General features: G+C 45.9%; 1 protein-coding gene across 7 annotated transcripts; it reads right to left on the reverse strand.

Annotated features, from left to right (window-relative positions):
* Positions 1-428: 428 nt before the first annotated feature.
* snx16 (sorting nexin 16) lies at positions 429-11,473 on the reverse strand. 7 transcript variants are annotated; one of them, XM_076971117.1, is made up of 9 exons: positions 11,103-11,473; positions 9,545-10,065; positions 7,678-7,764; positions 5,995-6,143; positions 5,509-5,578; positions 5,041-5,177; positions 4,765-4,887; positions 3,802-3,838; positions 429-3,354 (listed from the first exon to the last, which is right to left on the reverse strand). In XM_076971117.1, exons 2-8 carry the CDS (start codon positions 9,926-9,928, stop codon positions 3,823-3,825), a joined length of 966 nt encoding a protein of 321 aa, XP_076827232.1. In that variant the 5' UTR covers positions 9,929-10,065; positions 11,103-11,473; the 3' UTR covers positions 429-3,354; positions 3,802-3,822. The 7 variants fall into 7 exon arrangements, with proteins under 7 accessions (XP_076827232.1, XP_076827231.1, XP_076827230.1 ...); XM_076971116.1 differs by having other exon boundaries at positions 429-3,357; XM_076971115.1 differs by having other exon boundaries at positions 3,802-3,841; positions 11,103-11,471.
* Between the last annotated feature and the right edge of the window lie 244 nt (positions 11,474-11,717).

Here is an 11,717-nt window from a genome sequence, read left to right on the forward strand (position 1 = left end):
AAACCCCAGTGAAACCCACAGCGCTGGCACTTTGTGCCCCTACTGCCATTGGAAAGTACAAGATGATGTGAGAATGAACATGGACATAGGAAGGCCACTCCTCACCCAACTGCACAGAGACGGAAAAACTTAAACGCATAGTTGTAATTTTATAGACAAGAGTTCTGGGTTGTGGATAATTGATCTTATTGAAAATTGGGCTCCAACATGTTTTGTCCTACTCCCTCAGTATTAAGTACATTATAAGTAACACTGCAAGTACATACCAAAATAACAAGCAGACATTCTATTAGCGTCAACAAGCCTGTTGGTGTTATGACGAATGTAATTTCTGCCATCTAGTGGAGGAAAATATTTCTGCAAGGCAAGAAAGCGATAAAAGCCGTAAGCTTCATTGATTCAAATAAACCCACTCCACCTCATGATAATTAAGTGAAAAATTATTCCACTGAAAACATTTATTATCTCTTATAAGATAATACAACTCATTATAATGTGAATATAAATGTATTTGCATATTTCTGGTGATCTGAAAAATATGTAAATTGAAAACCTCATACCCAATCCTAGTGTTAGATTTCCATGATAGCCATTGTTGAGAAACAACGGAGGAAAAAAAAACCCCACAGGTCTATGGCTATGTGACAAGACACAAAAGAAAAACAATTGACACCTTTCAAAAGCATCTTCTACACAGTTGCTTAAGATTAATCATGAGACTTTAAAGTAAACAATCAAACCAAAGGCAGGATTTCCTCTTTGCTTGGCTTAGTCATCTGCAAATATTACAGACATGTCAAATGTTAACTGTGCAGTTCAAACTTAAATATCAAACAAGTAAAATTCTGGATGAATCACTTGCTAGTTCACAAATGAACTGGCAAGATGTCCTGTTTGTCAGCAGCTAGCTGCGTTCATACTTTCAGCACAGATGAAGATCATCTCACGGTCAGCCACTGGCTTATTTCATATAAAGCAACCTGCAGTCATCTAAGCAGCCATTTTGTAAGGTGAATTCAACCCTTACTAATGATGAAGGAAAAAACCCCCAACAAAACAAAACCAGCAACTTCATTAAGTGGCCATATGTGGAAAAGATGCAAGGCACTACATTAGCGGGGATGCTGAGGTTGTTTGGGGAAGGAGCCACACGCAGACAGAGGGTGAAGATACATGTACGACTTGCAAGGAAAAGGCACTGTGCTTCACATGAAGCTAAAGTAGTGTCCAAACATAAAGCTCAGCCTGCTAGCCTAGAAGCATCACAAACCCATAATCCCTCGGGACATTAAAGTGCAACATGATCTACTGTGGTGACTTATGAACAGTGACTCAGCCATTTCCTTGGCTACGCCTTTTGACAGGTGCATACATCACTTCTCCCAAATATAGCTTTGATATTCTAAAATGTTAGTGATATTCTAAATGTGACAGTGCCACTACAGGAAGAGCTAGCGTTCATTACACATGTAAACTAATATTGTTGTCTTTATAATCACAGCTTGTCTATTTTGTAGTTTTCGTCATTACTGAGCTCAAATTTAGCTGTTTTTTTCAAATCCCCAAGCACACTAGTCATCCTATTGCTGTTGGCTACACCTACCTACCCGTACTGGTTCATAGAATGACACTGGTGGTCATGGTACAACATCACAGGGTTCGTGGTTGGCTCAAGTTCAACTTCAAATTCTACTGCAGCTTTTGTCATTTTACATTTGCTTCTCCAACATGCGTCTACCATGTCAGTGCTGGAAACTGATCACCTTGGCTACGAACAGCACGTTTGTTAAAACCACGCCCCTTCTTTGACGTCCATTTGTGAGTTACGCATTGGGAGTAGATCGCCCCCAAAAGCCACAAAGATCACCATATTTGAGTGAGGATCACTCTGATCTCTCTCTCTACAACAGATCTCAGAATTGCACTATATACTTGGATAACTAGGACTTAAACTGCTAAAAAGTTTAAGCACTTGACCAAATACATAAGAACCATATGAAATATGCAAGAAGACCCCTATGAAATGAATGCTGTGAATATAGGACAAAATGTAAGGAGGATGTGATTAGCACAGATGTCCGATCCTGCAGATTGCTCCTTGAGTCAGAGGTCCGATGTTCTGCATGCTAACATCATGTTCAAACCGATTCTACTCCACAGGTATGATTAAGTTCAAGTCTGCTTAGTGTGTGAACCATCAGAATGGCTCCAGTGCAAGAAGTGTGTGTGGCACCAAAATAACTGTGATAACAGAAACAGACGTGTGAGATTCAGGAGTGAAAAGGGTAAAGCCCAGAGTGCACAGTCCAGACTCATCCAGGGTCATTAAAAGCATCACTCGTGTTCCAGTTGGACATTAAACCGTGGCGGTGCAACATGACTACACTAAAAGCACAACTTAGAGATAGAAGCCTTGTACCAGAGATTCACCTGTTGGCAATGCATCTCCCAGTGGAGTTTTACACCTCAGTTGGTAAGATCACAGCCCTGATAACATGACAGCAGCACTGGGAGAACAGTCTTTGTCCTCATGCTGGCCTTCCTGAGTTGGTGACTGCAGTAGCTGGATTAGCCACAAGGGGGCACTGCTCTGCTGCAGATTTTTTTTCGACTCGTAGGACCTCCAATGGAAGTGGAGCAAAACTCTCTTTCTCTGGATTGTCAGACAGTTGAAATTACATGATCAGGTGATTCTGGTTTATAAAGAATAAATAAAGTTTAGCTCTTTATTATTTTTTTGCTGAAGACCCCTCTTTGGCCGGATGTCCATCGCAGGCGTTTCTGAGTCAATGCAGGTTTGAAATGTCATCCGCCTGACCCTTCCAGTCAGTCCCGGAACAGGCAGCGCAGTGACCGTCTCAGTGAGCAAAAGGCCACAGCGGCCAGATCATCCACAGCATGCTGAGATGTTCCAGCCCCTCAGCACAGTTTCCCTCCACAAGCCTTATGGCTGAGATTACCTCCATCTCTCTCCATCACATGCTCTCTGAGGCTGGCCCTGGACAGGCACACTAGCTTCTCACGCACAGGTCATCAGACGAATGTGGGAGAGGCAGGCATCTGACTGCAGCAGGGCGGAGAGTGCAAAGATGGGAGAGACAGGGAGGAGAGAGAGAGAGAGAGAGAGAGAGAGAGGACAGATAGTGTGTGTGAGAGAGACAGGGAGGACAGATAGTGAGAGACAGAGTGAGAGCAAGACAGGGAGGACAGATAGAGTGAGAGAGACAGGGAGGGAGGAGACCACTCAGGGCTGTTCACTGTTCCAGTTGAGTGACCTGGATGACGGGCGGGGAGCTGCTAATATTCGGTCCACACCAGCACACAGAGGAGCCCCTGGAAGCCTGCTGCTCATAGCTGCTGAGAGAGAGAGAGAAAGAGAGAAAAACACATGATCTCACGCATACAGACAACACCGGGTCCTGCTAAGTCTGCAGTGCCTTCTGCAGGACACAACACAGTCTGGAAATGGCATACACCTTGTGTTAGGAGAGCCTCTGAATAGTTGATTAGATAGATACATTAGAAGCAAAGCATGAAGACTAGATCAAAATGACACACTGAAAGCAACCTTACAGACATTAAAGGAGGCAGACAGGGCAGGAGAGAGATGGAGAGAGCACTAGACAAGCTGGCCCACAGCTACCGTCTTCAAAACGGGCTAATGCAACACTGAAAGATCTCCGGGAATGTATCGCTGGGAGCATTTCAGACACCAGACACCACATTGCTGGATAGGACAGGACAGTAGACAGATCTGTACTGGAGCGGGAAGGACACGAGGGGAACACAACACGGCAGTACCTTGCACTACTGGCTTACGAGTCAGACCGGCTCTGCGCTGCTGAAGGAAGGCAAACACAGAAGGGTTGGACAGATCACAGGCAGCATTAGCCTAACAGGCAGTTGAAATAAGGACTGGCACAATCACAGCATCCACAAAAAAAAACAAGTCTGAGTGTTATAAAGTCCGTCCAGCCGGGGACGACATGCCTCTAAACAAAAAGGTCTTATTCTGCCTCAGTGGGGATTACATTTACTAAAAGAAAAGGAACATCGTCTTCTGAGTGGTCAGGTTCTGTGGGAAAACGTAGACCCCACTCCCAAAAAAAGAGCACGGAGGACTAAATGGAGCCCAACTCAATATAACCCACCCACTTCCCATGCTAGCCGCAAAAATGCTTTCACATGGAGTCAGGTTCAGAACGGGAGACCAATCAGTCAAGATATAGAGTTCCATAAAATGGAGACAAGCCAAAGCAAACGATTCCAGATCAATAAAGCCCATGTATTAGGATGACGAGTCAGTCCTGTCTCAAAGACCACAGTTTTTGGTCTGTTTATAGTAACCTGCCTTTTAGATTCAAAGATGACAGATGGACAATGAATGAGTTTAACATCATGCTGAGATTTTGTCATTGCAGCACATAACATGTCTAACATATTACCATTGGTTCAATAATACTCTAAAGACATAAACCCACAAGCATTAGCTAAATTGAATTAGACCAGCAAGAGTGTGTGTGTGCTTCAATAAAGCTTTTAACCTAATGTGTGTTGATGCGGGGGAGTGTAGTTGGGCAGAGGTTGTGAGGGCACTGTGTAAATCCCAGTATGTGGCCACGGTGAACAGAGGCAGCCTGGAAACAGACAGATGTTCTCCACCAGGTCTACTAGACCAACAGTGTGCAGGTATTAGCACTGGGGAAATTAACGTGTGAATAATTATGGCTCTAGGTGCGGTGTAAATGTGTGTGTGTGTGATACCTGCTCTCCTCTGGCATCTCCTGGTCTGCCTCTGCAGTGGAGGACTCCACATCTACGTCCACGCTGCTCTCACTGCCCTGAGCCGACAGTCTGCACGGGCTCTCCGGAGTCAGAGCCTCACCACTGAAACCACACACACACACACACACACACACACACACACACACACACACACTAAAAGGTTAAGCTCTGTTCAGAAGGGTCAACAGCGTGTATTGCGGTGGGAGCAGACTCCCTCAGGTCCTACAGTAGAAGTGTGGTGAGGGGAACACACACCTGAGTCTCTTCTCCAGCAGGTGAATGTAGAGCTCCTTCTCCTCCAGGCTCTTCTTCAGGGAACTGAGCTCTCTTTGCTTCTCCAAGAGCTCCTTCTGGAGACGGTAGTTCCCCTCCTCCAGGGTCTCACAGAACGCCTAGTACAGTCCAGCGGTGAGACAGAGACAGTGAGAGAGAGAAAAATGGACAAAATACAGAGTACACAAAGACAGGGAGAGGCACACGCAAAGAGAGACAGAGAAAGGGACAATTGAACAAAAAAGACAGAGAAAAGTAGACAGAGAGTGAGGAGTTGCGTTTCCACATTTGCTGGGTCTGTCAGCAGTGCAGCTGTGGAGATGTGCAGGCCAGAGGGCATACTGCTGACGGCTCGCTCCACCACCGACACCAGTCGAGCTAATAGGCTCTGCCTCACGCGCCGTTTGGGTGGGCGCTCAGAGAGGCTCAGCTCACTGGGTGCTTTCTTACCCGACTTTCCTCAAGACTGTCAAAAGGTCCTGGTGGATCGTCCAGACAAAGGAACTCTCGCACTGCAACACTGCACACACATATACAGCATAAGATATCACGACGGCTTTTATCACAGGTCTCCATAATTTAGTGAAGTCTGCCCACCGATCACCCCAAGACAACGAGCCCTATTAGTTCTACGGAGCTTCCAGTGTGTGTGTGTGTGTGTGTGTGTGTGTATGCACACCCTGGGCATCTGGTGCCTGATAAACATCCCTTATGCTGTAGTCCTGCTGAGATACTGAATGCCACATGTGATAAATGCATCTAATAAACGCACGTTATAAATGCATCCAATAAATGCACGTGATAAACGCACGTGATAAACGCAGCCATTAAGCCAAAAGTGCTTTTTTCTGTCTGGCAGGATGAAGATGTTTGAGTGGGTCGTCTGGGTGGCTCGGGGTCAAGGTCGTTCTCCCAGAGCCAGGCACATGCTCTCACCAGTTGGCAATGTCTTTATGGGCCACCAGGTTCTGTAGAAAGGCCTGCAGACCGAGTTGTCGGTCCTCCAGGAAGTCTGTGTTGTAGTTATCCTTGAACCAGCGCTTGGGTGGAAGAGAGAGCCGGAACCCTGGAAACATCTCCTTCAACTAGAGAAACAAACAAACAAACATGTCCACATTCAGTACTTAACAGTACTGTTAAGTAAACATTAAATCACAATATATTCTGGGAACTTTACAATAACTGTTGTTCACGACATCACAGTGGCCAGCCTATCATTTGGCTAAGCATTTCCCTTTACTCTGGGCAAAAAAGGCTTGCACATAACTAACCTTTATGGGCAACTAAAATGATACATGGTACAATGCAGTTTGGTATTAACGAGAATGTTGGAAAACAAAACGTCTTGACTGCACGAATATTAAAATCTTGTGACAATATATGCAGCCCCACCCGGGTGTGGATACTGTAACATTAGCAGGATGTAAAACCAGCTGAGCCGGCTGTGGCGCGAGTGAGTGAGTGTAATCAGAGCAGCACTGGCCCTGCAGACACGCCGCTCACGTGGGCTCACTGCGGGCTCACGTGGGCTCCTCTCAGGGAGCAGGACATGCTTTCGCCCTCGGGCACTGATCATCCCTCCCTCTCCTCCATGCCATGTGGAGAAAGACAGCAGGGCTCCTCCAGCCGTGTGTGAGTGTGTGAGAAGGGCTAGAGTCCAGCAGCGTCCTTCATTCTGTTCAGAGAGCAGGTTAAGTCCTGGGTCTGGAGCAGGAACGCACTAACGTTTGGTCGTCTTGACGGAGGTCTGCTCGGTCTGCTCCAGTGGTGCACGCATCACACGCACTTCCTTATACTCTGTTTCAGAAATGCACTTCTGAATGTGGACTATTCTGCAGTTCAGTAATAATAGAGTTTAATCCTCACTTCTACAGAGTTATTACAGCCGAGCGTGGTAATAAGCACCGTGACAACGCGCCAGTTTGCAAGAGGCGACATTTACCTTCCCGCTTCACTAAGCATAAGAAGAAATGAAGTGCTTCGCTGGCCGTTTGGGCTCTGTTAAAAGTGGTTTGGATTCTAAATGTGGTGTGTGATGGGTCTGCACAAATGCCCTCCTGCAGGTAGACTGCTTCCCTGGACTAACATTCCCACCGAACAGAGTCATGCAGCAAAGGATTGGGGAAAGGGCACTCCCTGCCCCCATGTGCACACATGTGCATATTAAGTGAACTTTCAATGCACACCGAAAATACATGTGCAAGACTCCTGCATGATATGCATTCCAAAATGCACACACAAAGATGTTTTATTACAGCCTGATTGAGACAAGCTGCGTGAATACACATAAATCACACACATGCAGCCCTACTACTCTCTCTCTCACACACACACACACACACACACACACACATTGTGCAGCGCTGCGTTATTCTGACAGTTAGACCACTTTCTCTTCCTCCCTCATTTGGCTTTGATTCAAAGGATGAAAGGATGAAAGAACGCTTTCATTAAAATAGAGGGAAGAAGCTTGCAGTTCTGAAGGAGGGTTGGTGAGTGTGAGGGTTAAAAAATCGGAATAAGAATCGCTCCTCGGATGGTAGTGACTATGGCGTCATTACAACATCAAACCCCGATGATGAAACACACTGTGAGCTGAGATGGTGGCCAGGCACTGACCTTCTCGTTGAGTCTGGAGAAGTCTGTATAGCGGCGGAACACCACCCAGGTCTCCTCCTGAGTCTTCTTCACCAGGATCTTGTAGACCTGCAACCACACAGCCTTTATGAACATTCATTACAATACAGAGATATGAAATCACTGATCTCCGACCAAACAAATATGCTCTCATAACCTTGTGTCTCGTGACCACTAGGGCAACTGGAAAAATGATAAAATTCTCTGATTTCTGTGAAACCTCCTAAAACATGCAAAGAGTCAACAGTAAAGCCAGAAAAAGAACCAGCAGGAACCAAACAAGAGTTACAGCGTTCATAATCAATAAGCCAATACGATGGGAATAAAAATCATATCAAATCAACTTTAATCTAATACAGGAATGCAAGCGTGAGAGGAATGTAGGCAGGTTGAATACTTTGGTGTTGTGTGTTTGTCAGTGTACAAATGGGGCGTAGCATACAAGAACAAACGGCTGGATGTCAGGTGAGGCAGTGTTGCCTTCTGGAACAGAAAGAACCCAGCTGCAGCCAATCATTCCCTAGCACAGGCACACTCCGCCCCTCCTGAGAGATGTGATCTCAGTGCCACTATGGAGACATTACTATTAATGAACGAAAGAAAGACGCATTATGCAAATGAGAAAACACTATTTGGTAGTATTATTTAGTGCATAATTTTGTGAGGAAATTAAATTACTTATTCATAACATAACTTAGGATATGGCATTTTTCCAACTGTTTTTGTGGCCGTGTTGTTTTACAAGACTACTTTGAACGTCATTACCAAAATTCTGTTTCTGGCATTCAGAACGGCAACATCTGTATCACTGTGAACAGAGTCTGGTGGACCACGACAGAGGCTGAATGAGCCACATCCTTTCACCACGTAAACATCCACAACCCTCCATGATGTTCTCAATCTTCCCCTACACAGGTAGCCTTGGTTCACACATTCGTGGCTTTTGCTCAGGAGCACCTGCTTGAGTGCACAGGATGGAACGGTACAACCCAGACGTACCGTATAAACACAGCACCCTCCCCTCCGTACAGAACGCATGGCTATATGCTACAAAGTCACTTCTATCCTCTGGCTGACAGAGCAAGTGACAGAACAAGTCTGCACAACAACATGCTGACATCAGCCTGCAGCTGAAATGGAAAGAATAACTGTTCTGACTCATGGCTGACTCAGGAAACCGTCCTCAGTGCCAACATCACTCTTCAGCTGTCCTGCCTTCGGTTGCCTGTGAAGTCTTGCGTTCAAACACATTATGGCACTGGAGGCATGTTATTGTTTTATTGGCAAGGCCACAACGAATACAGTAAGAAATCCAATGACAACACAAGAGAGTTTCAGATTTAGTGACAGGCACAGAGAGGACATATTCCCTTAAGTGACCCCACACTGGACCCCACACTCACGACTGTCAACTCCGCATCTCCTGTTGTCTCCTTGTCTGTTGTAACCCAATAATTTAACAGAAAATGACACAGTGAAACAGAATATTTAAAAAAAGGAAACTATCAGACTGAACTGAGTTTTAATAAGAGACTAATAGGACTGGAATGTGCACGCACTCGCGCGCACACACACACACACACACACACACACACACACACACACACACACAAACACAAACACACAAACACACAAACACACAAACTGTAAACATTGACTAAGCCATCATGAGGTCACAGAAGTAGGATGAATTAGGTTAAAACACATTAAACCAATTAAAAATATTTACCCAGAGCTTTTCGATGATTAGGGAACATTAGAGAACAGCACCATCTAAATACATTCCCTTACCAGTTCCAAGGACTGGCTTATTTTGGAACATGTCTAAAAGATTAGAAGCTTTTCTCACCGTGAACTTTGCTCTCTCTTCCATGACCTCGTAACCCAGCACAGTGGGGGTTATGGGCCTTTCCTCCCAGTCGTGTGTCTGGGGTGGTGTGTCTGGCCGCAGGCAGCTGGAGTACTCCACTGTAGGGCCCAGACCATTCACCCTGGCCCGAGCCATGGGGCTCTGGCACGGCGGAGAGAAGCAGCTCCCGTCGGAGCCCGATGCCCCGCTGCCGTTCGCATATCTGCCTAAACTGGTCTCCTTCACGCCACCCTTAGTGGAGGAGGACTCAGAACTGCTGGACATGCTGCCCAGACTGGAGGCCCTCTGGGGCCGCCTGGGACTAGAAGCCCCTGACAGGGGCCTATCCATTGGCACAGGCACTGGCACGAAGGGTGTGGCCATCCGTCCAGCTGCCTCCCCTCTTCCTGGACGGTGGGATTCTCGACTGCACCTCCGCTGTGACCTCCTTCCTCTTAGAACGATGCCTGAGGGAGCAGTGAGTCACCATGCGTGGAGGAAGACTGGGCTTCTGCACCAAGCTGCACAGCACAGAACAGAGACAAAGGGCCAGGGTCAGAGAACTTGCGTTATATCCAGGGTCAGGACACTGCTAAACTTAAATTTGCTCTTCTTTATCATGTCATGTTTCCAAACGCAATCTATTTCCTCTAATGCTCCAGTAATAATGAAGACAGCAGTGGAGCAGTGCTCTGAAATTCCTACCTGCTTCCAGCATTATGTTAATTAAACGAAGTTTCCTTTGAGATAATCTTAATTTATTGCCTCGGTGGAACAACCAATAGCATAGATCACCCATTATAAATAACGAGTCTCATTTCCAAGACAAATGAAATCAAGTCAAAGCTTGTGAGTACCTTAGTCTGCTAGATAGGCAGGTTTACCACATGAATGAGTGGTAGCACAGCTACAATACTACATCTGCTCATCACTGCAAAGCCCCCAAAAGAGCCTCGCAGACTGGTTTACTCTCTGAAATAAATCTACAATCACGTCTGTCTATAAGCCCAGTCATTTCTACCTTCATTTTTCAGTCCCGACACAAAATCAGTTTCCCCCCGAGCTGGTTAACTTGACAGATAACGCTTCTAAATTTATAAATGACCAAAGACAGTGACCTTGTCTGAAGAGTCAGCAGCCAACACGACCGTCGCGTAGCCAGATATGTAACGATATTCCCCACTAGAAATACACACACAGGATGTGTAGCACAGCTAGTCAGCTAGCCGAGTAACGCAGCTCCCCTCACAGGATGAACTTGCCCAACTAGCGAACTTTGTGTGAAATTAATAATTTATTTCCAGTGCCTGCAAGAGAGCGAAACGCGAGTTGGTCTCCAACTTCATGAACACCAGCTTGCCGAGTATGTGAAGTAGCTAAGCAGCTAACCGCCTAGCGGGTTATGAGGCGTACGGATTAGCTGGTGGCTAGGTCAGCTAACCGCGCGACTAGCCTTCGGTATCCAAGTAGGCACGGAGACATGGCAACGGAGCCTAGCACGGCTGCTAACGGCTAGCTAGCCTAGCATCAAGCCGAGTTTTAATAAACACTCACTCACCGACAGCTCCACAACAGATACCTCAGAGCCTGTTTCAAAGATAACAAGACATTTCTCTATGATTCGAGACCATTTTTCTCCCCAATGGCGATGTCAGTAATTCCTCTCAGCGCACAGTAACATTACGGCGCTGGTGGTGATCTGTGTTGGAGGAAATAGGAGCCCAGCTCCGTGTGAAGGCGATGAACGAGCCGGGGCTCAGTGGCTCCTCCGTGGGGAATGTTTCCTTTAACAGCAGCTGCTGGGAACCACGCTGACTACGATCACAGGATTACAACATCCTTTGACTTTTCTTATTTTTTCCGGTATAGGAATAGAGTTGAGTTGCGATTTTGAGAGAGCAAAGATGAAATTGCATCTAAAACACAGTCTGACACACATATATATAACACGATATGAATGTTTCTAGAAAATTGTTCCCAAATCAAAAATGTAAAAAAAAAAAAAACAAGACGGTTTTGCAATTTCCCAGTAATGGTCAAAGAAACAAGAGAGACTTCAAATAGAAAACTAACACTGTTAATGTGCTGACATTTCACCTGTTCTGCCAAGATCAATCATTCCATCAACCCCAGAACTCTGAACACAAGCTGTATATTCTAATTCTTTCACAAA

Source organism: Brachyhypopomus gauderio, chromosome 13 (genome assembly GCF_052324685.1).
Source record: "Brachyhypopomus gauderio isolate BG-103 chromosome 13, BGAUD_0.2, whole genome shotgun sequence".
Classification (NCBI taxonomy): domain Eukaryota; kingdom Metazoa; phylum Chordata; class Actinopteri; order Gymnotiformes; family Hypopomidae; genus Brachyhypopomus; species Brachyhypopomus gauderio.